General features: G+C 41.4%; 3 protein-coding genes across 7 annotated transcripts in view; 2 read left to right on the top strand and 1 right to left on the bottom strand.

Annotated features, from left to right (window-relative positions):
• Window positions 1-9885, top strand: part of LOC135476539 (uncharacterized) — a 324624-nt gene extending 314739 nt beyond the window's left edge. For 3 of the 4 annotated variants that reach the window (XM_064756590.1, XM_064756589.1, XM_064756587.1), the window contains exons 2-3: window positions 1483-1597; window positions 2346-9885. In XM_064756590.1, the coding sequence (XP_064612660.1) occupies window positions 2373-7634 (5262 nt within the window). In that variant the 5' untranslated portion in view covers window positions 1483-1597; window positions 2346-2372 and the 3' untranslated portion in view covers window positions 7635-9885. Of the gene's footprint in view, window positions 1-771; window positions 846-1482; window positions 1598-2345 lie in introns of those variants that run through there. The other variant, XM_064756588.1, reaches the window with a different exon arrangement.
• Window positions 9886-10190: 305 nt separating this feature from the next.
• The window catches only part of LOC135476541 (intraflagellar transport protein 22 homolog), a 39082-nt gene continuing 21283 nt past the window's right edge, over window positions 10191-27989 (top strand). The window contains exons 1-2 of one of the 2 annotated variants that reach the window (XM_064756592.1): window positions 10191-10319; window positions 17991-18105. In XM_064756592.1, the coding sequence (XP_064612662.1) occupies window positions 18088-18105 (18 nt within the window). In that variant the 5' untranslated portion in view covers window positions 10191-10319; window positions 17991-18087. Of the gene's footprint in view, window positions 10320-12069; window positions 12090-17990; window positions 18106-27989 lie in introns of those variants that run through there. The other variant, XM_064756593.1, reaches the window with a different exon arrangement.
• Window positions 19019-26458, bottom strand: LOC135476324 (uncharacterized). Its single transcript, XM_064756318.1, has 2 exons — window positions 26441-26458; window positions 19019-24185 (listed from the first exon to the last, which is right to left on the bottom strand). The coding sequence occupies exons 1-2, from the start codon at window positions 26456-26458 to the stop codon at window positions 19521-19523; spliced, it is 4683 nt and encodes a 1560-aa protein (XP_064612388.1). The 3' UTR covers window positions 19019-19520.

A 27989-nucleotide genomic window follows, 5' to 3' on the forward strand; every position in this document is an offset into this window, starting at 1 on the left:
TCTGTTGTGTTTTATACCAGTTCTCCAGATGCGCACGGATGTTTTTGAGTACCAAGATGTTTCAGTCTGTAGAGAGGTGTATTCTGTTCTGTTTCCGACTTTAGAAGATCCTGCATACTTGGGTGTGTCAGTGTGTAGACAAGTATGTTCTGTTCTGCTTTAGACTGTAGAAGATCCTGGGTGTGTTAGTGTGTAGCAAAGTATGTTCTTTTCTGTTGTAGACTTTAGAAGATTCTGCATACTGGGGTGTGTCAGTGTGTAGACAAGTATGTTCTGTTCTGCTTTAGACTGTAGAAGATCCTGGGTGTGTTAGTGTGTAGCAAAGTATGTTCTTTTCTGTTGTAGACTTTAGAAGATTCTGCATACTGGGGTGTGTCAGTGTGTAGACAAGTATGTTCTGTTCTGCTTTAGACTGTAGAAGATCCTGGGTGTGTTAGTGTGTAGCAAAGTATGTTCTTTTCTGTTGTAGACTTTAGACGATTCTGCATACTGGGGTGTATCAGTGTGTAGACAAGTATGTTCTGTTCTGCTTCAGACTTTAGAAGATACTGCACTCTGAGGTGTGGCATGGTGTAGAGGCCTATATTCTGTTGTGTTTCAAACTTTAGAAGGTCCTGCAAGTTGAGGTGTGTCAGTGTGTAGCAAAGTATATTCTATTCTTTTTCAGACTTTAAAAGATCCTGCACTCTAAGGTGTGTCAATGTGTTGAAGTGTACATAAATATTCTGTCCTTTTTCATACCTAGGTCATCTGATTGTTAGAAGCCAAACAGACAAATCTGTGACGGGAAGAGAATATACCAAGGAATGTATGTTTATGTAACACCACTGTTTCTGTGAAAACAGGTAAACAGTAATAAATATATACTAATTTTCTCATCTAATGGATAACTTAATTTGCATGTTAATTGTTAATGCAAGATACCCTTGAAACACTCACTAATGCGGTCGCTGTGAGTTATAGTCCAGCTCATGCTGGTTTCCTCTTCGGCCATATGTGAGAAGGTCTGTCAGCAACCTGTGGATAGTAGTGGGTTTCCCCGAGCTCTGCCCAGTTTCCACCCGCCATCTGTCGTATAAGTGAAATATTCTTGAGTACGACGTAAAACACCAATCAAATAAATAAATAAATAAATTAATGCAAGATATTTTTCTTTGAAATCTTATCGTGTGTTTGACTGAAAATTTAATATACTACAGAAGATAAACAATACATGAATTTCTGATTAATGAGGTTTATGTAAAATTTAAGAGATTTTAAGAAATATTTTGGTATGTGAAAGATAAGTGTAGCTGTCCATATCAAAATGTGGGTGTGATCGTTCTTATTTTGGACTCCTTGGCACGAGTAAATGACCAGTCATTTTGACCAGTGGATGCACCTGTATACATTTATTTGTGTAACTCACAAGACTTTTAAGTGATGCTAGGCTGCACTGAAATAATATTTAAATGCTGAATGTTAATCTTTCTGTTTTTTCAGAGGATCGTGTCTGGCTCTCATATTTCCACTAACTTCATGAGTGATTTACTCTAGAAGTCTGGCCAGCCTTCAGAGGTTCATCTGGAGCAGTTGTGTTGTAAAACTGGCTTCAAAGGTAAACATTTAATGTATAGAGCTTGACAAGGGTTTTAACATTTGAGGATTTTAAGTAACGGCTTGTCTCAAGCTGTAAATATTAGAAATCTTCCACTGAAAATGTTTCGCCGAGCCATCTTTCAAGTTCTACACCACATTTCAAAATATTTCAGTAATTGAATGCTTCACAGTGGGAGAAAACTGGGTACCCTGCTTTTTAATGGCCCAGATGATATTGTCCAGCTGTATGTTTTTTAACTTTACCAGAGCTGCAGTCGGTTACATGTTTTTCCACGATTGTTTTGATTTCCGGCAGCAGTTTACTGCTGTTCTGAACCATGGAATCACATATTAGGGTGTGACAAATTCAATATGTGAATTAAAATACACTGCACACAGGCAGAGAATTTTGAAGTTTTCCATGCCAAGAGCTTTTATTTTATTCATTATTGTCTATCATCTTATTATACTCATCAACTCGTGGGCTAACTTCATCCTTACATTATTTTAATATCTGACTGCAAACTTCATCTTTACATTATTTTGATATCTGACTGCAGACTTCATCTTTACATTATTTTAATATCTGACTGCAAACTTCATCCTTACATTATTTTGATATCTGACTGCAAACTTCATCCTTGCATTATTTTAGTACCTGACTGCAAACTTCATCCTTACATTATTTTGATATCTGACTGCAAACTTCATCCTTACGTTATTTAATATCTGACTGCCTTGGATACAAACTTCTGTTTATTGTGTAGGTATCTGTCAGGTAACAAGAAACTGAGATGTCGTCTATCCTGGAAAGCTTGCAAAGGGAAGCCGCTTCTGTTCTTCGCTCGGATGATGTCCGGGGCAGTATGATAGATGTGACCAGCAATGATGCAGGCTCTCAGAATTCTCAGAAAGACACACATCCACCTACTGAGGAGAAATCCCTGTCAGCTACCTGTGCCCCAGCAGCTGCTAGTACCCCAGCAGGAAATGCAAGGAAGGGAAGGGGTCGGAGACAGCCCAGGAGGAGGAAGTCTTCAAGCTCAGTAGAATGTGACAAATTAGCTGCCCCAATAGGGGCTCTCTTCGTGGAATTCCCAGGGAAAATGCATGGAATGGATTTCAAGGCACACCTGCAGAAAAGAATTGCTAAGGGCCCACACTTCACCTGTGATCTACTGTCTCCTGCCCAGGATGCTCCAACAACTGCTGTTAAACTTACTTTTCCAAGCCAGAATGCTGCGAAGTCAGCTTGTCGAATGCTCAAACAGAGCAATTTGAGGGAAAACACCATCCATGTGAAGTGTGTATTCACTGCAGTGCAGCTAACAGGGTTCACGTTCAGTAATGAACAGGCATTACCAAATTTAGAAAATGTCCAACGTACACTTGAGGCAAAAATCCGTAAGCAGCTGGAAAAGCACGATCTTAAGATGCAACAAGCACAACAAAGGCTTCAACAGCTCCAGGTGCGCAAACACATTCCTTTAGAGCAGTATGAACTTGTGTTAGGTGAGCGGAAGACGTTAGAAAGCAAGGTCACAGAACTTCAGCAGCAGCGTGATGAATTCGTTCTATGTGTTGAGCAGCTTATTGACCTGCAAAAGTTTGACAATATCAACACTAAGCTGCAGCAAATCCGACTGACACTGGGAATAGAGATGACACGATTGGACAAGTCCTTTCCAATCTATGCTAGAAGAAAAGAGATTGTAGATGTAGTCATGAATAATCCAGTGTCTATCGTTTTAGGGGAAACCGGCTCTGGGAAAAGCACACAGATGCCCCAGTATTTGTATGAAGCAGGTCTGGCTGAAACAGGCGTCATTGTCTGCACCCAGCCACGGAAAATAGCAGCCACCAGCCTAGCCACTCGCGTGGCGTCAGAACTGATAGGTAGTGTGGGACAAACGGTGGGCTATAAGGTGGGCATGAGGCAGAAAACATCAGCTCTGACAAAAATCGTGTACATGACCGACCATATGCTACTGAATGAGATCCTCGACGACCCAGTTCTCTCCAAGGTGTCATGTGTAATCATTGATGAAGCCCATGAACGAAGCATTTACACTGACCTTCTGCTGGGCATGGTCAAGAAATGCATGGCGGTTAGGCCTGAACTGAAGGTGGTCATCACATCGGCGACTATTGACCCAGACGTCTTTGTTCGCTATTTCAAAGGATGTCCAGTTGTGAAAGTCTCTGGCCGGACTTTTCCTGTAGAGGTCATCTGGCAAGATCCTGCACTGTCTGTTCCGTTTGAAAATCATATGCAGACAGCCGTAAATGTTGCAGCTGACATCCACCAGGTGGAAGCAGAGGGAGACATCCTAGTGTTCATGACTTCTCCCTTGGAAACAGAAAAGTGTTGCAGTTTACTGGATGAAAAACTTAAGCCCAGAAATGACTTCAAATGCCTTCAAATCCACGGTAAACTCCAAGCAGAGGAGCAGCAGGCAGTTTTCCAACCATTGGCCCATGGCATCAGGAAAATTGTGTTCGCAACCAACAGTGCTGAAACTTCTGTGACCATTCCTGGAATTAAATATGTGATCGATTCTGGACTGGTCAAGGAAATGAAATACGACCCAAAGAAGAGTCTCAGCTCTCTGGATACGGTGGTTATAAGTAAATCATCGGCCGAACAGCGGAAGGGCAGAGCCGGGAGGATGTCGCCAGGAAAGTGTTTCAGATTATACACGGAAGAGGACTATGAAAAAATGAAAAGCAGCTTGCTCCCAGAAATACTTAGGGTTCATCTGGCACAAGCTCTGCTTAAGCTCATGGATTTGGGCGTTGACCCTATGGACTTTGACTTTGTCGAGTCACCTCCACAGGCAGCTCTGGAGAAAGCCATAGAATCGCTTGAAGACCTTGGAGCTTCTAAAGGCAGAGTTATTACCGAACTAGGGAAAAGACTAGCTCTGTTACCTTTCGAACCTCGCCTGGGAAAGTTCCTCTTAACAGGTATTGACTGTGGCATTGCATATGAAGCTATTTCCCTGGCAGTGTTGACAACCATGGGTTCTTCAATATTCTATCGAGCGGGCACTGACGCTGAAAAACATCAGTCTGACCTGAAGAAGACAAGATTTTGCCATGAAGGAGGGGATCACTTCACAATGCTAAGTGTGTATCAAGAATGGTTTGCCATTCCGGAAAAGGAGAAGAGTAAATGGTGTGTCAAAAACAGCATCAACGGCCGTTCCATGCGCATGGTGCGGGAAATGGCGAACGAAGTAATCACTGTGCTTAAGAAGGAAATGAAACTGGAAGTGAAGGTTTCCTTTACGGAAGTTTCAGAAAGCCACCTGAAATTAAAGAAGATCATTTTTCAGGCATCAAAGCAAAACTTGGCTGTTTACCTAGGTCATCCAAAAGCAGGGTACTTTGCCCCTAATCCAAACCAACAGGCCCAAATCCACCCATCGTCAAGCGTCATGGTGCTGGGTGGGAAGAAGCCAGAATGGGTTCTGTTTGAACAGTTGATAAACACCAGCAAGGATTTCTTCACCTCTGTCTCTCCAGTCGATCGTGATTTAGTTTTGACAGCTTACGGCAAAGGAGAACTGTGCTTTGATCCGAGTCTGGTAGAAAAAATGAAAGTGAGTCCTGTTCTGACCATGGGCCTTGGACGATTTTCATTTATGGAGTTTGTTGGCCGACGTTTTTGTAACCTGAAGCAAATTGAAACTGAGGTGATGTCGGAATTCAATGTGGAAATAGTCTGTGTGGATGCAGATCGAAAACGCCTAGAGATTCAAGTGCATGTCAGTGGGAATAAGGCAGGCTGTGTGAATGACGTTGTAGATAGAAGGCTTGGGCCAATTTTTGGCAACCTCAGGTTAGCTGATCGTGAGATTCCGTTGCATGAAAAATCTGCGGGTGTCCGGGCTGTCCTTGGGAGAGGCGGTGTGGTGTCAAAGCTTCTGTTCCCGGGTGAATACAGAACTGTGTTTATCGATGAAGTTTCATCCAGTACAGAGCTCACTCAAGTTAGAGAATGGCTTGAAAAATATGGCACTGTGGTCGAAGTCAATCCGTTTCTTAAACGACTCAAGACACATCCTCAGAGATGGGGTACTGTGACCTTCAAAAGCCCCGAGAGCGCAGTGAAGGCGGTGGAAGATAGGATGGACTCTGATGTGGCTAGGGTAGTTCCCTGCGCTTCACCCGGTCGTGTTGGGAAGGTGGGAGAGTTCACTCTGAAGGTAACACTGACTCGTAGAGAGCTGAGAGGATTCGGATTTATTACTCTTACCAACCCTGAGGACATGCCCCGATTATTGCAGTATGATAGTATTCTTGTTGACGGATTTCTGTCAAGGGTCAGTATCAACAAGACGGATGGAAGTAATATTCATGTGTCCCGCCTTCCCAGAACAGCGAGTGAGGAGAAGGTGGCGGAAGCAGTCCGTCAGCGCCTGGGCGCGCTACCGGGTGAAACTCTTGTGAAAGATATAAGACTAATCAGAGAAAGAGGCAGTGAACCAAGCCCTGGAGAGACCTCAGCTATGAGAGAATATCTGGAGACCAGGCTGTCAGAACTGTGTCCAAACAAACAAGTGACCATCGAGGTAGTAGATCCGACAGCAACGAGTGTTTTTCAAACAGCCTACCTTAAGATCGCTAATCCAAATGACGGATTGGAAGTCTTCAATGAAATAAAAGGCAAACTCTTCATCTGTAGCAAACCTCTAAATGTGCAACAGGATTTGTCATCAGATGTATTCATTCCTAAATATTTGCTCGGAGTTCTAGAGACGGAACTGAAGACCTTGCAAACAAAGTTCAACACATCAGATCTATATGGAAAAGTAAACATTAACATAAAAAGAAGTAGAGCTGGTCATTGCTATGTCAGAATTAAGAGTGAAAATCCTGAGTCCCTAGCTGTTGTGAAGAGAGACTACGATGCTCTGTTGGAAGGCAGATCTCCGGACCTATCCGAGTTTGGTCAAGCTGTTGAAGGCCTGTTCAGAAAAGAAGGCAGAGATCGCCTGAATAGTATCGAGAAGTCGACAGATACAATCATCCGCACGAACTTTTATTTACAGCGAGTTTCGGTGATAGGAAGCGATGAGAACTGTCAAAAAGCCTTCGATAAAATCAAGGGCTATGTCAAGTTACTGGTGAACTACCCCGTACAGAGCACACCATTGTCAGGGAAAAACCGACCAGTAGGTCTCATGAAAAAACTATTGAGTAAGTATGGGCTTGACCTTGCCAAATTTCGACAGGAGTCCGGCGTTGAAGCCGTGGAGTTGAACTTCAGGCGTCAGCTATTGACCACAACTGGTACTGAGGAATCCTTGAAGAAAGCCGTGGCTCTCGTACAGGAATGTATCAGCCAACTGGCGACTAAAAATGTCATGCCAGCAAAGGAAGAAGACGAAAGTCCATTGGACTGCGTGGTGTGTTTCTGTCCTATAGATGAGATTGAGCTGTACCGCCTGAATCTTTGTGGCCACGCCTATTGCTTGGACTGCATCAAACTACAGGTACGCACCGCGATTGACACGCGAGACCTGCCACTGAGCTGTGCTTATGAAGGTTGTGATCAGAATTGGTGTTGGAGAGATGTAGAGGAACTGGTTGTCGCAGGCGGAAGGAACATGGTGCAACTTGTTCGAGCCGCCATGGACAGGTATATCTCTGAGCGCAAGACAAGATTCAGCTTTTGCCTGACTCCGGACTGCCCAGGTGTCTTCCCTGTTAGCAAAGACGGCAAACTATTCCTCTGTGAGGGGTGTGATATGAGAATTTGTACATCGTGCCAGGTCCAGTACCACGATGGTCTGACGTGTGCAATGTACCAGAGTGAGAAGAAAGAACCTGGGATCGCTGAGTGGTTAGCAAAGGACAAGAAGAACAATAGACGGTGTCCAAAATGTACGACTCTTATTCAGAAAACCGGTGGCTGCAACAATGTAAGCTGCCGTGCTTGTGATGTTAAAATATGCTGGGTATGCATGAAAACTTATGCAACAGGTCAGCAGTGTTACGCACACCTGGCAAGCCAACACGGGGGATTTGGCGAAGAATATCAGGTGTAGAGAAGGCATGGGGGGATTTGGCAAAGAAAATCAGGTGTAAACAAGACACTGGGAATTGGTAAAGAAGATGAGGTGTAAACAAGAGACGGGGGATCTGGAGAATGATATCAAGTGTAAACAAGACACAGGGGATTTGGCGAAGAATGTCAGATGTAGAGAAGACATGGGGGGATTTGGCAAAGAAAATCAGGTGTAAACAAGACACTGGGAATTGGTAAAGAAGATGGGGTGTAAACAAGAGACGGGGGATCTGGAGAATGATATCAAGTGTAAACAAGACACAGGGGATTTGGCGAAGAATGTCAGATGAATAAGATACAGGGGATTTCATGAAGGATATCGGGTGTAAACAAGACACAGGGGATTTGGCGAAGAACATTAGATGAATAAGATACTGGGGATCTCGTGAAGGATATCGGGTGTAAACAAGACACAGGGGATTTGGCGAAGAATATTAGATGAATAAGATACTGGGGATCTCATGAAGGATATTGGGTGTAAACAAGACACAGGGGGTTTGGCGTAGAATATAAGATGAAAACAAGACACGGGAGATTTAACGAAGGATGTCGGGTGTAAACAAGACATGGGGGATTTGGTTACCAACATCCAAGGCAAAATCGTCGCTGTAAAATCCATAGTTTTAGTATATATACAAACACAAGCCAGTGAAAAGGACGGTACCATGTTTCCCTGTACTCTTAATAACATATATGTTCCCTAACATGACAGCTGATCGACCAGTCATATGAATGTGTAATGATATGAGTGTAAGGTTTCGCTTTTTTTTACTTATGCAGCGTGAGAATATTTTCATAGCTTATAATAATAATTTCGTCTCGTATAGTGAACATCAGATGTAGATGATTTCCTGTTGATGAGTTATTATTTATTAATTATGGTAGTTACTGCGGAGTTGTTATTATTGGGTTATTTTATTACTGTGACTGCGAACAATTACAGTAGATTCATATTACCGTGCATGTATTTTCAGATTAGCTATCAATGTATTTTGTGAATCCACTTAGTGGATATTTATTTGTCTGATTTTCACCTTAGTGAAGAATACTGATGTGCTTTATTTGGAATATCTGAAGAATCTAGCGTCATGAAATCAGAAGTATAGCTATTTTGTTATTTGTTCATGTCTTATTCTATTATTGATATACCTATGCATGTACTTAAAAGTAGGTGATGGGTTTTTTTTTTGTTTTGCTGGAGTGAAATACTGGATCGTGTCAATTTTTGTGGTACTTATTTTGCTCTGATAGTTTTACTTTCATATATATACATTGATATATGTCAAGCCCTGTTTTTAAACTTTAGTCATGTATATCAATAAGCTAAGATTCAAAGAATCTAAAGATTCTTTTAGATAAGTCTACCCAAGTTTATACTACCAGGCAATTTGTTGTTTCTTAAAATGAAGTGTTTTTCCAGTGTTATAATACGTCCCTAAGTTAGAATATGATCTAAATTTAGGTGACAAAATACAATGTCTGGAGTGTGTGAAAAAAGTTTCTCATTGAATAATGTGTTTTTGTTTTTTGGGGGTTTCTTGGTGAAAATTAGAGACCAAGAATATAGTTCTGAAGTGTAGTAATTAGGAGTTAATTGCGAATTTTGATATTTACCAAGAATGTAACCGTGCGAACTTAATCGTCCGAAAATTAGAAAAAAATATATTTCTGAAATGCAAGAAATTAAAGCATTTCAGGATTTGAAGATTTACTGTGAATTTTTATGTAAACTTTGTGTTTATGGAATTATTTATGAATTTTTATACTTACCAAGAATCATAGTCTGCAAATTGGAGGTCAAGCTTTTCTGAAGCGAGGAAGCATCGTATTTGGTAAATAATCTCAACATCACGTGATCTACATTTCTGAAATGACTGTGTTAAATAACTTCTAAACCAGTTGATCTACTTGGCTAGAAAAATGGGCAAATTTCTTCAGATATTCGGTAACATGGTGAGGCATGATAGATTAGTTTGTGATATTCCAAACTGATCAATGACTTAGATGAAATGTATAAATGTGTCGAATTGATGAACTTTCTTCATTCGTTTAGAAAGTTTATCTCCACCATTTACTGTGATTAAACCACTTTAAGATCGAATTGATATTTGTCTAGATACTGAACTGTTTGTGATGTACCCATGAATTACATTCTTATTATATTATATGTGATACAATATGTATCCCTGCGTGCGAAAGACTATATTTTTTGATTGGCAAGTGCTAACAATAAACTCTTTAAATTGACTGGAGGTTGTTGATTATTTATTAACTTGGTGATTTTTTCTTTCTTTTTTTTTAAATCTAATTTCATCGGGGAGCAATGTCTCAGTTATCACAGAGCGTGCCTTCCGGTACCCGATTATTCTTAGCCTTCCGACTAGAACTTGATCTGCAGCAGATAAGTCTGACGTCATGCTGCAGTTCTCGTCATAAGTCGCACAGTTTATAAGAATTGATAGTTTTAGTGTGTATGACGCGTGTGACGTAAACAGTCCGTGTCTACACAATGGCAGTGACAAGTGAAAACTGGAGCGGAGAAGAGGTTTCGAAAACTTTGTTCGTCAAATTATTGTTTACGATGAATATACCAGGCAAAAAAATGTCACTGTGGACGAGAAGAGAATGAATAAGTGCTTGGATGTAGGTAAAACAAGAAGATAAGGTGGGTAATTTAGCGTTAGCAACGTTGTTAGGAAGCTCTTAATGGTTTTAAATGGAGCGACTTCTGACTAGAACTGCAGCATGCCGTCAGACTTATCACTACATCAGGGTGGGTGAAGAAATTTGGCCCGCAAAATGTTATGTAGGAAAATACCTATTTTTAAATTGATGTCGGCGATAGTGTATTCGTTGCATTTGTGTAATTTTCAGGTTCCCAGATAGTCTTAGGTGTTTTTGCAGAACTCGTGATGTTTTTTGTACAACCTGGGGCTTACTGAGACCTGACGGAGTAGAAATAATGGGGGTTATGTCCCGTCATAAACGAGTTGTGTGTACATCCGATACCCTTGAGTGTAATGGTGGAAGGCATAATTTTCTTGTACATACTTATAAAGATCAAGCAAAGACACTCACAAAACTTTATATGCGACTTTCATATTTTCTTTTCTTCTTTTGACCTTGACGCTGGTGCTTTTGTTCATAAAAGCCAAACCAGAGGAAGACATTCTCAAGGGGTCTATGACCAGTTCTCCATGATCTCCCATATGTTGTTTATCCGTCTTCCCCATCCTCCCATCCCGCTGTGACCAATGAACATACGTATCCCAAGGTCTGTGTCCGGTTTCCTCGCACCATAATATTGGCTGCCGTCTTGTAAGTGAAATATTCTCGTGTAAGGCGTAATCAAATAATCAAATAAGCACAGTGTAGCCTCGTTATAGTCCACCGCTTTGGGGACAGGTTACTGAAGGCGTTATAGGTTGCCTCGCGCTATAATGAAATGACCGGTATATAGGGATACTGTCTATCTTACACATGAGCGGCCAAATCGCCCCAGCCACCCTGGCCATGGTCGGGGCAATAATTTCAAAAAAAAAATTGAAAAAGAAACCGGAGGAGAACTAAATAAATAGAGATTGTGTGTGTGTTTTTTTTTTACTCCAAATACGTATCAAGTCAATAACTTCAATAACGTTGTGGTAGGCCTACTATATTTTGAAGCTTGGTGTGCAGGCTGCTGTCCATGAGACCAACTATATAACAGCAATGTAGTATATTGAAAAGACAAAATGATTCGGAGAACCGGACTTGTAAGGACTGGTATTCGCCCGTCAGAAACTGGCTCTTTTCTGACGCAGGTTTGCAATGAGCGGACGCATGAGTGTCACACAATTAATTGAAATATAGTCTGAAGTTCAACGAACTGATTTACTACAGTTACAGGTCATGGTTTTGACAATGAACGAAGTTTTACCGATGCAAATTGTGTTTTGTCAAATGTTTTTTTTTTTATTTGTTAGTTCACTATAAATGCATGGGATTGTTTGTTACTAACTACCTTGAATTACCTTTAAATACCCATCGAATTCTATAATCTGCGGATGGTCGTGGGTTTCCCCCGGGATGTGCCCGTTTTCCAGACACCATAACGCTGGCCGCCGTCGTATAAGTGAAATATTCTTGAGTACGGCGTAAAACACCAATCAAATAAATAAATAAATAAATCGAATTCATGATAGTTCAATAAATATGTACGCAAACATATACTATACTGACCTCTGTAACTATTCCGGAATCTGTTTCTGGACTTTAGCCTATTTTGACCGTTCTACGGCAAAGATAAAGCCATGTCTTCTTTAAATTTCCGTGGTTGGTGAGTTAATCTCGTGAAGTCTCGGACAGCCGCGTGATCAAGGAAGCGAGGGCATGATTCTCGAACCTGACTGAACGAGACAATAGAGCTTCATATTTCTCCGTCTCTTAATCCCAGGTAGGTTCCAGCCAATATATACAGTAAATACATGTGGTTTCATTGCCAGGCCTCCATCTCCTGGAGGAACAACGCCTTGGGGTTTTTGTATTCGACACAACCGCGCAATTCCCGTAATGTCACATGACATGTCCTCGCAGGTCTCCCTGAACTTTGACACACAGGGGAAGAATAATTTTGCACACTGAACTCACCTAGGGACAAAGATGACTGAGCTTGTAAAGTTGTAGTGCTGTAAGTCATTATGTTGGATATCTTCTTCAAAGTTGTCCGAATTATGCACAAAAAAGTTCGCACATGAGAATGTATCTTTAGTGTGTGTTGTTAGCTTACCTGCATATGTATATGAGTAACTATGTAAGCCCCCTACTTATTTATGGCTGAACAGCTGATGACGTATCTCACAGGAGTCCCTTAGTCACTTGAACGCGAGAACATCTACCTTTGGGTGTGGCTCTGTACTACTCGTGAGCGTGCAGCTTGCTGCCATGTTGAAACGATGTCACAATCGCTCCAGTCCCTAAACCTTATATACACCATATATACATTTATACAAGAAGTAAAGGTATGAGATGACTTTTGACCTGCACCACAAAATGTCTCCGAAATTCAAGAAATAAAGCTTTCAACCCTCAAGTTTACTACTCTTTTCCCGATACTTGGGGCCATTATCTGATCGAATTTTAAAAACGGGTGCAAATTCAGTTGCAACAATTACATGCTCCCTAACTTACTATGTCGTGTCGTCTTGCACTCAAAAGTGAATGGGCCATGTCCAAATAATAGAATGCCCATGTTCAAAAGATATGATGTCTAAACTGACCAAGATACAGAATGACCAACTTCATGACACACGGACAGAGCGGTAGACAGCTGCTGGTGGCAGCTGGAAGCAAACTCAAATCCGTGATAGATGTAGCCGTCAAATCCGGTTTCGTAGTTCGTGAAGTCTTGTACACAAACCCCTCTTCACAGGAATAGGGAGACGGCATACGTTTTATTCCCTTGAGGTGGCGCTAGTGTGAAGCTGGACCTTGAACCATTGTTACGTCCAAAGTGGACTGTAACCCCACGTCAAACTGATACAATGTATCAGTTTCTGTATTTTATGTGACGTCATCGTGATGAGCTGGGGTCCTCATAGCGCATGCTCAACTCGGGTGTCCTGCAACCCCTCGTTCTCTCACAGTGGACAACCCACGCTTGCTGTGCATTATCTCGGTGATTTGAGCATGGGGAACTACGTTTTATTTCATATTAATTACGTTTTATGGAACCATTACAGAGGAAAATAACCAATCTCTGCTTTTTGTTAATATGTAACGGTCTAAGTTGTGTTGTTATGATTTTGGGCAAATCCATGCCAATGGAATGGGTGGGAAATAAATCATCCAATCAGAGCGAGGCACGTGACAGTTAATGATCAATAAATGCACATTTCCCGCCAGCGCCTCTCCGTTTCAGTTCGAGCTCTGAATATGAGCAAAGCAGTTTGCGACGACAGCGGAATGATGATTTTAAGTCAGACAAAGAAAAAAACTGTCAAACGTGAACGATTTATTTGGTGCAGAAATTTGTATATTCAGTTGAAGCTTAAATGGTAGTTGCTTCTTGAAATGGCAATGTTGCCGAGATTTTGATGACGATATGGAGCCGATTTCGGAAGACTCAGGCCGACAATTTCTTCAACTCGGGTGTCTGGGTTACTGCAGTTATGGAGCCAGGCACGCTGACACAAGTCACAGACGCATCCGACGACCGAGGGGAAAAAAACGGTTGTGTGTGAAACACTGCTCAAAGAGCGGCGTGGTTCTAGAGACGGCCTCAAGTGGTATTTGACTCCTCAGGGTGGACTCGTTCCCGTTGCAAGCTACGGACGTTATCGGAACAGTGGCCGCAGTGGCGTGGAGACGGTGGTTTGTATACCGCCGACTGAGTCCTGCATCACGGGATATGTCTGCCGTCATCGAGCACAAGCTGTTCACTCCCATCGCTTGCTTATAATATCAGCAATCCGCCGCTTTGGGGGGTGGGGGGTGGGGGGTTTACAAGTTAGAGGACTATCAATTGAAAAAAAAGATACAGTAACTAGATGCTTCTTGTTTGACGCCACCTCTTCATATCTCATACACGGGATAAGTGCCTATTGGCCACATTGTGTCGGTAATAGTAAATATTTTACCTTTAACCTAAACGGCCTGACCAATTATATGTAAATTCATTTTGCCTTTGCATCGGGAAATGTAAGGTGTCAAATTTTGAAGACAACCGACGTTCTGACAGCACAACCCAGCCCCTCTATTTCATTAGTGAAATGAAACTGTCCCAGCATCCATGACGAGCACTGCAACTGTGTATAGATTGTCAATTTGAGCATACTTCGCTCACCATTGCTTTTAGTGTTAAAGTTTTTGGACGTATGTTAGAATAGAATGTCCATGCTCAAAGATAAGATGTCAAAAGGTTGACAGGGGCCTCCGTGGCTCAGTCGGTTAAAGCGCTAGCGCAGCGTAATGACCCAGGAGTCTCTCACCAACGCGGTCGATGTGAGTTCAAGTCCAGCTCATGCTGGCTTCCTCTCCGGCCGTACGTGAGAAGGTCTACAGCAACCTGCGGATGGTCGTGGGTTTCCCCCGGCCTCTGCCCGGTTTCCACCCACCATAATGCTGGCCGCCGTCGTATAAGTGAAATATTCTTGAGTACGGCGTAAAACACCAATCAAAAAAAAAAAAAAAAAAAAAAAAAAATCAAAAGGTTGACTCACCGACCGATGTACCAACCGAGCTGCTTAGCCGCCATCTGCAATGCTGATTCTTTTAGCCCGGTCATGCTCTTGTCTACATTTAATGTTCAAGTTCTGTGTACAGGGACAAATATGAATGGCTGATCTACGTAAACAACAGGCGGCAGACGACAGCCTGTGCATGATTTACTAACATGCTAAAAGAATACCATCAGCTTTCACAGTCTTGTGCCGATTTTAACCAAATATCATGAATAAATTTTCTGAAAAGATGATTCTGTCTACGCCATAGTGCCATAAAGCGCCATGATTTTGAAGAGGCGTAACGAAACCCAAAGTCTTGAATAAATGCGAGAGAGATATGCGTCAATAAAGACTTTCGTATATCATCCGTCAACGAAAACTGACTTGCCGGGTCAGTAATCGTCAGGTCAACAGTTTTAATGATATTGCAAAAAGTGCAAGGAATGCTAATATACGAATGAATGAAATCAGTGTTCAAATCGTATACCATTCTAGAACGCTTATATAAGTTGTCTATCTCAGTTGCACAGAGAGTAAAATCAAAGCGGCGACGACAGTGTGATAGTTAGCAAATGCTCACACGCAATCGGTGAAATCCAAACTCTTGTCAGTTTACTTCCGTTACGGTATTATTCTAACTGGTCATGTAAGTACTTAAAAGTTAAGCCTATACTAACAAAATATTGATATATTAATATTGGTCTTCTACGCCGTACTCAAGAATATTTCATTTAAGCATCGGCCTTCAGTATCATGGTGGGAGGGAGCCAGTCCGAAGAAGCACACGACCATCCGCAGGTTTCTGACAGGCCTTACCACTAACTACCGGTGAAGAAGCTAACATGGGTTCTTCTTGAATTCGCAGCGACCTTATTAAAGTTTTAGAACCACTGTGCGGCGTTTGAGCGCTAACAACTCGTTCGTGGAGATCCTCTACGTGTAATTAAGTCAGTCAGTGTACACAAACAGCAACATTATTGGCCTACCGTAAGGCGTATATGCAGCCATTTCGTATGGAAAGGGCAGACAATTTACATAATAATTGTAATGAAGATACACAGCCGGTTCTACCACCCATCAATGATCAAATCCTAAATATACTTCACATTCCATATACGACTTCTTTTTCCAAAAATAAGAAAGGACAATTGAAAAGAAAAGTACATATTCATTTGTCAATCATAAATATTCTTTTTTTTTCCCATCTGTATACGTAATTGGCTTAAAATTGCGTGAAATTGCGTCAACTCTTTATATTAAAATACAAAAAAATCCTATTGTAAGTGACAATTTTATATGAGTATGAATTGTTTTAAGTTAAAGCTAAGTCCATCTCGTATCTTTGATTATTATCGATTATTTTTATGTGAGAAACTGGTTAATTCCTACTCCCCCCAGATAACGAAGAGATCTTAGACCTATGTCAAAATTTCAAATCACTTTTAAAATGCTTATTTCTTATGTAACAAGGTCAAGATATTGCTTAACAACGTAAATTCTTGGTACGTTACTGTAAAACAAATCTCAGCTAAAATAACGGAAAGAAACATATCAAAGTTTTATAATGAATGAAACCGTGACTTATGTCTAAGATTGCTTCGTGATCCCCGGATCTGGAATCTGGGATACGCCACGACATTGTTCAGCAGTTTGTCATTTTAAGGACCAACCCATACAAATGTCCACTTTGGCATCTCTGCCATTGGTGGGGGAACCCTCGCTATAACAAGTACTAAAATATTCTTGAGTACGGCGTAAAACATCAATCAAATAAACAAACAAATAAATAAATATATTCATTTGTGAAAGTTAATAATGACAAGAAATAGTCCAAGTTATTACTAAACGTGTTCCTCATGTAAGTAGCCATTCTGTGGACATGAATTACTTTCACACATCATTTTGCAGTTGTTCCTCATGCAAGTAGCCATTACCTAGACAAGAATTAAATTTAGCACATTGTTTTACATATGTTCCTCATGCAAGTAGCCATTATGTGGGCAAGAATTAATTTAACACATTGTTTTACATACATTCCTCAAGAGAGTAGCCATTACGCGGAGAAGCATTTATTTAACACATTGTTTTACATATGTTCCCCATGCAAGTAGCCATTATGCGGACAAGAACTAATTTAACACATTGTTTACATATATTCCCCAAGCAAGTAGCCATTACGAGGAGAAGCATTTATTTAACACATTGTTTTACATATGTTCCCCATGCAAGTAGCCATTATGCGGACAAGAACTAATTTAACACATTGTTTTACATACATTCCTCAAGAGAGTAGCCATTACGCGGAGAAGCATTTATTTAACACATTGTTTTACATATGTTCCTCATGCAAGTAGCCATTATGCGGACAAGAACTAATTTAACACATTGTTTACATATATTCCCCAAGCAAGTAGCCATTACGAGGAGAAGCATTTATTTAACACATTGTTTTACATATGTTCCTCATGCAAGTAGCCATTATGCGGACAAGAACTAATTTAACACATTGTTTACTTATATTCCCCAAGCAAGTAGCCATTACGCGGAGAAGCATTTATTTAACACATTGTTTTACATATGTTCCCCATGCAGGTAGCCATTATGCGGACAAGAACTAATTTAACACATTGTTTACATATATTCCCCAAGCAAGTAGCCATTAAGAGGAGAAGCATTTATTTAACACATTGTTTTACATATGTTCCTCATGCAAGTAGCCATTATGCGGACAAGAACTAATTTAACACATTGTTTTACATACATTCCTCACGCAAGTAGCCATTACGAGGAGAAGCATTTATTTAACACATTGTTTTACATATGTTCCTCATGCAAGTAGCCATTATGTGGACAAGAACTAATTTAACACATTGTTTTACATATATTCCCCAAGCAAGTAGCCATTACGAGGAGAAGCATTTGTTTAACACATTGGTTTACATATATTCCTCATGCAAGTAACCATTATGTGGACAAGAACTAATTTAACACATTGTTTTACATATATTCCTCAAGCAAGTAGCCTTTACGCGGAGAAGCATTTATTTAACACATTGTTTTACATATGTTCCTCATGCAAGTAGCCATTATGCGGACAAGAATTCATTAAACACATTATTTTACATTTGTTCCAGGTGGGCCTGGGGTCGGGAATTTCACTTCAGTCCAGTGGTACAAGCGCGGACGCGAAACCCAAATGGCAATGGTTTAAATCCTAAAAACCCGTCAAACATGCAAGATAACATACAGGTAAGGATCTATTCAACACACTATTCCACATTTGTTCATTGTGCAGGATAAAATGGACATCAGGACCAGTTCAACACGTAATTTCGCATGTGTTCATTATAAAGAAAAGTATGCATGAAAGGACTGGTTCTACACGTTATTTCACGTTTGTTCATTGTAAAGGATAGTATGGACATAAGAACCATTTAATCACGTTATTTCACATTTGCTCACCTAATATATAGATAAAGACAAATTTGTCACCTTATTTCACATGTAATCTTCCAGCTTGTATATGTAAGTACGCCGACAAGTATTGATTCAATATATCATATACAGTGCAACAAAAGTAAGTTTCCCCCAAAAGGTTGTTTGATATCTTCCGTGGTATGTACCAGATCGCAATGAAATTCTGCACACACTATCCCAGTAATCCGGCGGACGTGGTATATCAAGGATTAACGTGCAGGTGCAGTTGTGCGCTAATGGGCATGCGCAAACTGAAAATGGGTCGATTTTGAAAATTTCATAAAAGGAGTCGACGTTCAATTCATTATAAATAGGTCGACAACATATAGGTTGATTTTGCTATCAACTCAGTACATTCTCTCTATTAATATCGATCGTCTCACCGGCCCGGATAGCACAGATGGTAGAGCATCCGCTTCGGGACCGGTAGATCCAGGATCAATCCTTGATCGAGTCACACCTAAGACTTTAAAAAGAGGAAGTTGTAACCTCCTCGCTTGGTGTTCAGCATGATGGGGATAGTGCTACGACTGGTTGACCCGTATCAGTATCATGGCTCAGGCGGGGCGACTTACTTGCCTTTGGTCAGTCGTCTCAGTGTAGCAGCACTAAATAAAAGAGCGGTGGAAATCCGTCCTGCTACAAGGAGGCACATTACACGTACATGCACCCTAAAGATTCCTTCGAAAAAATTGTTGAGTACGACTTTAAATCCCAAGCACTCACTCACTCGATCGTCTCAATAATAATCTACCCATGTAGGTCAGGTGTAACATAAAGCATAAGTAACAGCGTATAAAGACGTAGTCTAACTATAGTTTGCATTCGTATGCTCGGGTGTCCTCTTGTAAGTAAGTGCATGGTAGTTATGGTAAACATTTACCTCTGGCATTTCACAAACGTAGGACATTTGTCATCAAATCACGATTCATCGTTTGCACAGGATATTTTTCTCGCCAATGTTTTAAAGACGACGTTCACGTCATCAACCCAACGATTGCGTACATGTAGCCAAACTATTCAAAATAAGACCAGTTTCATTAGCAATCTCAGCAACAGAACGCATAATACATGTATAATTAAAAAACTAACAAATATTGTTATAAAATTTTAGAAAGAGGTGAAGTATGAAATCTTATTGCGTCCACGGCTGGTGTTTTCTTCGCGTGAAATACTTCGTGTCGTAATTACATTACATGTACATACTCGTCGCCAAACGCTCCGTGTTGTTCCTTGAGGTGCGCGTAACACTGGCTCTCCGTCTCAAAAGTCTCCAGGCACACCCAGCAGATTTCAACACTACAGATTTTGCAAGTCACTTTGTTGCAGCCACCAGCTTTCTGAATGTATGCCTTGCATCCAGGACACTTTTTATGGTTTGCCGTGTCACTTTCCATCCACTGATCAAGTCCCTGATCTCTCTTCTCACTCTGGTACATCGCACAAGTCAGATCATCGTGATACTGGACTTGACATGCGGTACAAATTCTCATATTACACCCTTCGCAGAGGAACAGCTTTCCATCTCTGCTAACAGGGAAGACACCTGGGCAGTCCGGAGTCAGACAGAAGCTGAATTCTGTCTTGCGCTCAGAGACGTACTTGTCCATGGCGGCCCGGGCAAGTTGGACAATGTTGCTTCCGCACGCGACAACCAGTTCCTCTACATCTCTCCAACACCAATTCTGATCACAACCTTCATAAGCACAGCGCAGTGGCAGGTCTCGCGTGTCAATCGCGGTGCGTACCTGTAGTTTGATGCAGTCCAGGCAGTAGGCGTGGCCACAAAGATTCAGGCGGTACGGCCGATCTATAGGACAGAAACACACCACGCAGTCCAATGGGCATTCGTTTTCTTCCTTTGGTGGCATGACATTTGCAGTCTCTAGCTGGCTGATACATTCCTGTACGAGAGCCACGACTTTCTTCAAGGATTCCTCAGTACCAGTTGTGGTCAATAGCTGACGCCTAAAGTTCAACTCCACGGCTTCAACGCCGGACTCCTGTCGAAGTTTGGCAAGGTCAAACCCATACTTACTCAGTAGTTTTTTCATGAGACCTGCCGGTCGGTTATCCCCTGACAGTAGTGTGCTCTGTACGTGGTAGTTCACCAGTAACTTGACATAGCCCTTGATTTTATCGAAGGCTTTTTGACAGTTCTCATCGCTCCCTATCACCGAAACTCGCTGTAAATAAAAGTTCGTGCGGATGATTGTATCTGTCGACTTCTCGATACTATTCAGGCGATCTCTGCCTTCTTTTCTGAACAGGCCTTCAAAAGCTTGACCAAACTCGGATAGGTCCGGAGATCTGCCTTCCAACAGAGCATCGTAGTCTCTCTTCACAACAGCTAGGGACTCAGGATTTTCACTCTCAATTCTGACATAGCAATGTCCAGCTCTACTTCTTTTTATGTTAATGTTTACTTTTCCATATAGATCTGATGTCTTGAACTTTGTTTCCAAGGTCTTCAGTTCCGTCTCTAGAACTCCGAGCAGATATTTAGGAATGAATACATCTGATGACAAATCCTGTTGCACATTTAGAGGTTCGCTACTGATGAAGAGTTTGCCTTTTATTTCGTTGAAGACTTTCAATCCGTCATTCGGATTAGCGATCTTAAGGTAGGCTGTTTGAAAAACACTCTTTGCTGTCGGATCTACTACCTCGATGGTCACTTGTTTGTTTGGACACAGTTCTGACAGGCTGGTCTCCAGATATTCTTTCATAGCTGAGGTCTCTCCAGGGCTTGGTTCACTGCCTCTTTCTCTGATTAGTCTTATATCTTTCACAAGAGTTTCACCCGGGAGAGCGCCCAATCTTTGATCTATGGCAACCCTAATTTTTTCTTCATTCGCAGAAGGGGGTAAGCTAAACACATGAAGACGGTCTTTATTGTACATGTCGCGACCGACCTTTACAATGGATTTGTCAATCATTATGTCGCCGCAGTGCAATAGTCGGGGCATGTCCTCAGGGTTGGTAAGAGTAATGAAGCCGGATCCTCTCAGCTTTCTACGAGTCAGTGTTACCTTCAGAGTGAACTCTCCCACCTTCCCAACACGACCGGGTGAAGCGCAGGGAACTATCCTAGCCACATCAGAGTCCATCATATCTTTCACCGCCTTCACTGCGCTCTCGGGGCTTTTGAAGGTCACAGTACCCCATCTCTGAGGATGTGTCTTGAGTCGTTTAAGAAACGGATTGACTTCGGCAACAGTGCCATATTTTTCAAGCTTTTCTCTAACTTTTGTGAGCTCTTCAATGGGTGAAACTTCATCGATAAACACAGTTCTGTATTCACCCGGGAACAGAAGCTTTGACACTACACCGCCTCTCCCAAGGACAGCCCTGAGACCCGCAGATTTTTCATGCAACGGAATCTCACGATCAGCTAACCTGAGATTGCCAAAAATTGGCCCAAGCCTTCTATCTACAACGTCATTCACACAGATTGCCTTATTCCCACTGACATGCACTTGAATCTCCAGGCGTTTTCGATCTGCATCCACACAGACTATTTCCACATTGAATTCCGACATCACCTCAATTTCTATTTGCTTCAGGTTACAAAAACGTCGGCCAACAAACTCCATAAATGAAAATCGTCCAAGTCCCATGGTCAGAACAGGACTCACTTTCATTTTTTCTACCAGACTCGGATCAAAGCTCAGTTCTCCTTTGCCGTAAGCTGTCAGAACTAAATCACGATCGACTGGAGAGACAGAGGTGAAGAAATCCTTGCTGGTGTTTATCAACTGTTCAAACAGTACCCATTCTGGCTTTTTCCCACCCAGCACCATGACGCTTGACGATGGGTGGATTTGGGCCTGCTGTTTTGAATGAGGGGCAAAGTACCCTACTTTTGGATTACCTAGGTAAACAGCCAAGTTTTGCTTTGATGCCTGAAAAATGATCTTCTTTAATTTCAGGTGGCTTTCTGAAACTTCCGCAAAGGAAACCTTCACTTCCAGTTTCATCTCCTTCTTAAGTACAGTGATTACTTCGTTCGCCATTTCCCGCACCATGCGCATGGAACGGTCGTTGATTCTGTTTTTGACACACCATTTACTCTTCTCCTTTTCCGGAGTGGCATACCATTCTTGATACACACTTAGCATTGCGAAGTGATCGCCTTCTTCATGGCAAAATTTTGTCTTCTTCAGGTCGGATTCATGTTTGTCAGCGTCAGTGACAGCTCGGTAGAATATTGAAGAACCCATGGTTGTCAACGCTGCCAGGGAAATAGCTTCATATGCAATGCCACAGTCAATACCTGTTAAGAGGAACTTTCCCAGGCGAGGTTCGAAAGGTAACAGAGCTAGTCTTCTCCCTAGTTCGGTAATAACTCTGCCTTTAGAAGCTCCAAGGTCTTCAAGCGATTCTATGGCTTTCCCCAGAGCTGCCTGTGGAGGTGACTCGACAAAGTTAAAGTCCGTAGGGTCAACGCCCAAATCCATGAGCTTAAGCAGAGCTTGTGCCAAATGAACCCTAAGTATTTCTGGGAGCAAGCTGCTTTTCATCTTTTCATAGTCCTCTTCCATGTATAATCTGAAACACTTTCCTGGCGACATCCTCCCGGCTCTGCCTTTCCGCTGTTCGGCCGATGATTTACTTATAACCACCGTATCCAAAGAGCTGAGATTCTTCTCCGGGTCGTACTTCATTTCCTTGACCAGTCCAGAATCGATCACATATTTAATTCCAGGAATGGTTACAGAAGTTTCAGCACTGTTGGTTGCGAACACAATTTTCCTGACGCCAGGGGCCAATGGTTGGAAAACTGCCTGCTGCTCTTCTGCTTGGAGCTTACCGTGGATTTGAAGGCATTTGAAGTCATTTCTGGGCTTAAGTTTTTCATCCAGTAAACTGCAACACTTTTCTGTTTCCAAGGGAGAAGTCATGAACACTAGGATGTCCCCCTCTGCATCCTCCTGGTGGATGTCAGCTGCAACATTTACGGCTCTCTGCATATAACTTTCAAACGGAACAGACAGTGCAGGATCTTGCCAGATGACCTCTACAGGAAAAGTCCGGCCAGAGACTTTCACATCTGGACATCCTTTGAAATAGCGAACAAAGACGTCTGGGTCAATAGTCGCCGATGTGATCACCACCTTCAGTTCAGGCCTGATCACCATGCATTTCTTGACCATGCCCAGCAGAAGGTCAGTGTAAATGCTTCGTTCATGGGCTTCATCAATGATTACACATGACACCTTGGAGAGAACTGGGTCGTCGAGGATCTCATTCAGTAGCATATGGTCGGTCATGTACACGATTTTTGTCAGAGCTGATGTTTTCTGCCTCATGCCCACCTTATAGCCCACCGTTTGTCCCACACTACCTATCAGTTCTGACGCCACGCGAGTGGCTAGGCTGGTGGCTGCTATTTTCCGTGGCTGAGTGCAGACAATGACGCCTGTTTTAGCCAGACCTGCTTCATACAAATATTGCGGCATCTGTGTGCTTTTCCCAGAGCCGGTTTCCCCTAAAACGATAGTCACTGGATTGCTCACGACGACATCTACAATCTCTTTCCTTCTGGCATATATTGGCAAAGAGTTGTCTAAGCGTGTCATCTCTATTCCTAGCTTCATTTGGACAGCGTTCAGCTTTAGGCAGAAACTGTCACTCATTTGCAAGTCACTAAGCTGCTTTATTATGTCATTAACACGAAGAAGGAATTCACCACGCTGCTGCTGAAGTTCTGTAAGCTTACTTTCTAACGTCTGCCGCTCACCATTTCTCCACTCCTGGGTGATGTCTCTTGGTATTAGAAGCTGTTGCAAAACCTGTTCCGTTTGTTGTATCTTAAGTTCGTGTGTCTTTAGGTGCTGGTCGACTTTTACCTGAAGAAGGTGTACAATTTTGTCTTTAACATTTCTGGGGTCAACCCTCACCAAAGGCTTTCTTCTGTAAGCTTTCTACAACAAACGCCATGCCAATCTCTTGATGCCCGACAGACCTGCAATGGAACACCAGCAATTCAAGGTAAGTCAAAGGTATATCAGAATCAAGCACATGCATGTATTAAGACAAATAAAACTGTAAAAGCAGTTATAAAAGTCAGAACGGTCTTTGATACATGGGCTAGTTCATATCACAGTAAACAGGTACGTGGGAATGTCTGTCAACAACCGGGTTTCCCCCTGTTTTCCTCCCACCATGATGATGGCTGTGAAATACAAGTGAAATATCCTTGAGATCGTCGTAAAACGTCAATCAAATAAATAAATATTATCGTTTAAAACAACATGAAAATAAATTGGAGCGCTGCATTTGTGGGAAATTCGATGTAAACCGTAATGATTTGACCGAGGTAATTTTGCAAAACGATGTTAAACATCAATCAAAACACATTTCGTACAGATATTGACTCGTGCGTGGCAGAATTTTTGATATTCTCACGTGGGCAATTTTTTTTATAACGCATCCCTTTTTCTTCATTCATATGTTTCACATGTTTGGTTTTTTTTTTACACATTTCACCGTGTAACATTGTCAGTAATTATAAAAATATGTACGTGTATTTTCTGGCGGTTATTTAGTGTCCACAGTAAACCAGTCTTTATACATTATTGACTGCCTGATCCACATAAAGATGAGCAACAGCGAAACCCTATTGCTGCACACATTGGACAAAGCACGGAAGCCAAGTTTCTTGACCAAAATCAGTGATCAAATACATGATTTAAATCTCTATTTTCAGTATGCCAGATATCACCAAGATTTAGGGTCTGATTGTTAGGAAAACTTTCATCCTTCAGTGTTTTATTTTTTGGTCACTACGCCACAAGTTTGTTGCTTTAACTTTGCTCAAACTCTGTCACTGGACAGGAAATTTGTATACATATCCCCGCTATTCTACTACATGTGAAGTTTTAGTGACAATAAGTGGTCTACGACGCTCCAAAGTCCTTTGCACAGTTTATGTGCGTTGAATAGAACTGGTCCCATCCACCAGTAGGGTGCCAATAGGTTTACCAAGGTTTACCAAACTTTATCCCAAGGAGGTTTGCTTCACTCATAAACTGATCGCCATGGTACAAACGATAAAATATTCAAATGTCGTTAAACAACAATCGATCGATCAATGAAATTTGAAGTTTGGAAAAATTGGCGGTCGAGTTTCCCTCAGTTAGTATTTTTTTCTAACTGGACAGGTGAATTCTTAGAAATTAGCCCCTCAGACGACCACTAGCACAACCCCTTCCCCAGAATTAGGTGTCAAACATTTGCCTTGTCATCAGATAGACAAGTGAAAACTGTACGTAAAAATACCGTGATTTACGTTTTTAGATGGTGTGCAGAGTGTTAAAGACATTCAAATGGTCATACTGCTATTGTATAGGAGCTCCGATACCACATCATCTTTTGCCATAGGTTAACGAGAAATTTCCGGAATATTCTTTCAGTAATATTTTACTCAAGGATAAAAATAACTATTCCAACTTTTAATGTCGTGTTCAGACTGAAAAACTTCCTGTGACGTCATAGTTCCTAAACATTGTAAGTACGCTGAAAAAATTAATCTCTTGAAGTGAACAGAAAGTCTGGCGTCTGAGTGATGCTAGAATATATTCTGTTATTATAACACAAATTCTGTCATATTTAACACAATATTCTGTTAGCCTAATAGAACTTTATGTTGAATTAATAGAATATGTGTGTTATGTTTAACAGAATAATCTGTTGCGATAACAGAATACATTCTGACATCACTCAGACAACAGACTTTCTATGAAAATTAACAGATTAATTTTTTTCAGTGTATGCTCCATAAAGTCTCCCTTAGAATTCAAATATTTGAATATATTTGACCATGTGATCAAAAATAAATAAAAGTACTTTACTAAGGCCTACTTCCGTCATCAGCGGTCTTTTTCCTTTGAATATGCGACATACCTAATGCTGACGTTAAAAACGTTAGCAAATCCTCTCTAATTCTTCCTGAACCTTCAAGGAGCCTTACTCCAAAGTAGAGGAAATCACCGGCGATATGGATCCATGGAATGACAATCCGATTGTTCATCAACATATACACCTATGCGCACATCACAGCAGTCAGTATCATCTGAAATGAAAATCACAACGTAAAAGTTACCTCTCCAAATTCCTTCATCTTATTGTTTATGATCATCTGAAATTGAAATGACCATATTAAAACACATGTTCACATTGCCGCATCAAAGTGTTTATGGTCACCTGAAATCAAAATGACCGTACCAAAACACATGTTCACATTGCCACATCAAAGTGTTTATAGTCACCTGAAATCAAAATGACCGTACCAAAACACCGCATCAAAGTGTTTATGGTCACCTGAAATCAAAATGACCGTACCAAAAGACATGTTCACATTGCCACATCAAAGTGTTTATGGTCACCTGAAATCAAAATGACCTCACTAAAACACCGCATCAAAGTGTTTATGGTCACCTGAAATCAAAATGACCGTACCAAAACACATGTTCATATTGCCACATCAAAGTGTTTATGGTCACCTGAAATCAAAATGACCGTACCAAAACACATGTTCACATTGCCGCATGAAAGTGTTTATGGTTTTCTTCAGTTAAAATCAAAGCATAAAAGTCACCTCTTTAGTTTAGATTCACGCATCATTTTAAACTTCTTTATATTTTGCACCAGTTCTATGCAGCTCCCTTGACGATGATTGTCAACCTACGTGTAGCATGCATAGAAACACCATTCGTGGACTGGCTACGTCACATGCGCGGTGCATATGGACATAAAAGCTATGCATCACGTACAAGACAAAAGACAGATAAAGGAGGAAAGCGAGGATTTTTCATTTCGGCCGACTCCACCCGCCTTTTCGGTTGACGCCATCGTATGATGGGGTACTCGTCTGGAGAAGCGTCAGCAGAAGATATTAAAGATCCGCCACAGCAGTTTTGGCCTGGTTGAACATCGTTGCAATTTACTCATGAGTAAGGGCAATATGAATTCCTGGCCCCAGAGAACCAGATCTTAAGATTCAGCTTGATTTACTTTCGGCAGCAAAAAGTCCAGACTAAAACCCGCAGAGCACTGTTTTCGCCAAACAAGGCGCATATACCGCTCTCTGGGTTCGCTTTACATCACTGCCACCACAAGACAAGGTTAACCTTGAAGATTTCTGTACAAAATTTGCTAGTGATAATAGTGGTGTAAGCAACGTAGAGAGAGGCGCATGCGCTGTTAGCAGTACTGTGGGATTGTTGTCGCCTATATCAACCAATCAGCGTCTACTGAAATAGCGATGTGGTGCCATTTTTGTGTCGTCTAGTATCCTTGAGTGTAGCCTATCATGTGATTGTACTTCGACACTGCAATCCTCAAAAACGGACAACAAACCAATGTTGTCGATGCAGTAGTAAGCAATAATCCTAATCATTTGGCACTGGGATCTGGAAATCCACTTTTCGACAGCAAATGTCTATACACTCCAAAAATTAATCTGTTAAATTTAACCCAAAGACTGTTGAATGAATGATGCTAGATTGTATTGTTTATTGTAACTATGTCACATAGTTATGAATACTGTGTCACATTCAACATAATATCCTAATTTAACAGAATGGTTATGTTAAATTAATGAAATGTGTATTTTATATTTAACGGAATAATCTGCTACATTAGCAGGATAC

The sequence above is a fragment of the Liolophura sinensis genome, chromosome 10 (genome assembly GCF_032854445.1).
Source record: "Liolophura sinensis isolate JHLJ2023 chromosome 10, CUHK_Ljap_v2, whole genome shotgun sequence".
Taxonomy (NCBI): domain Eukaryota; kingdom Metazoa; phylum Mollusca; class Polyplacophora; order Chitonida; family Chitonidae; genus Liolophura; species Liolophura sinensis.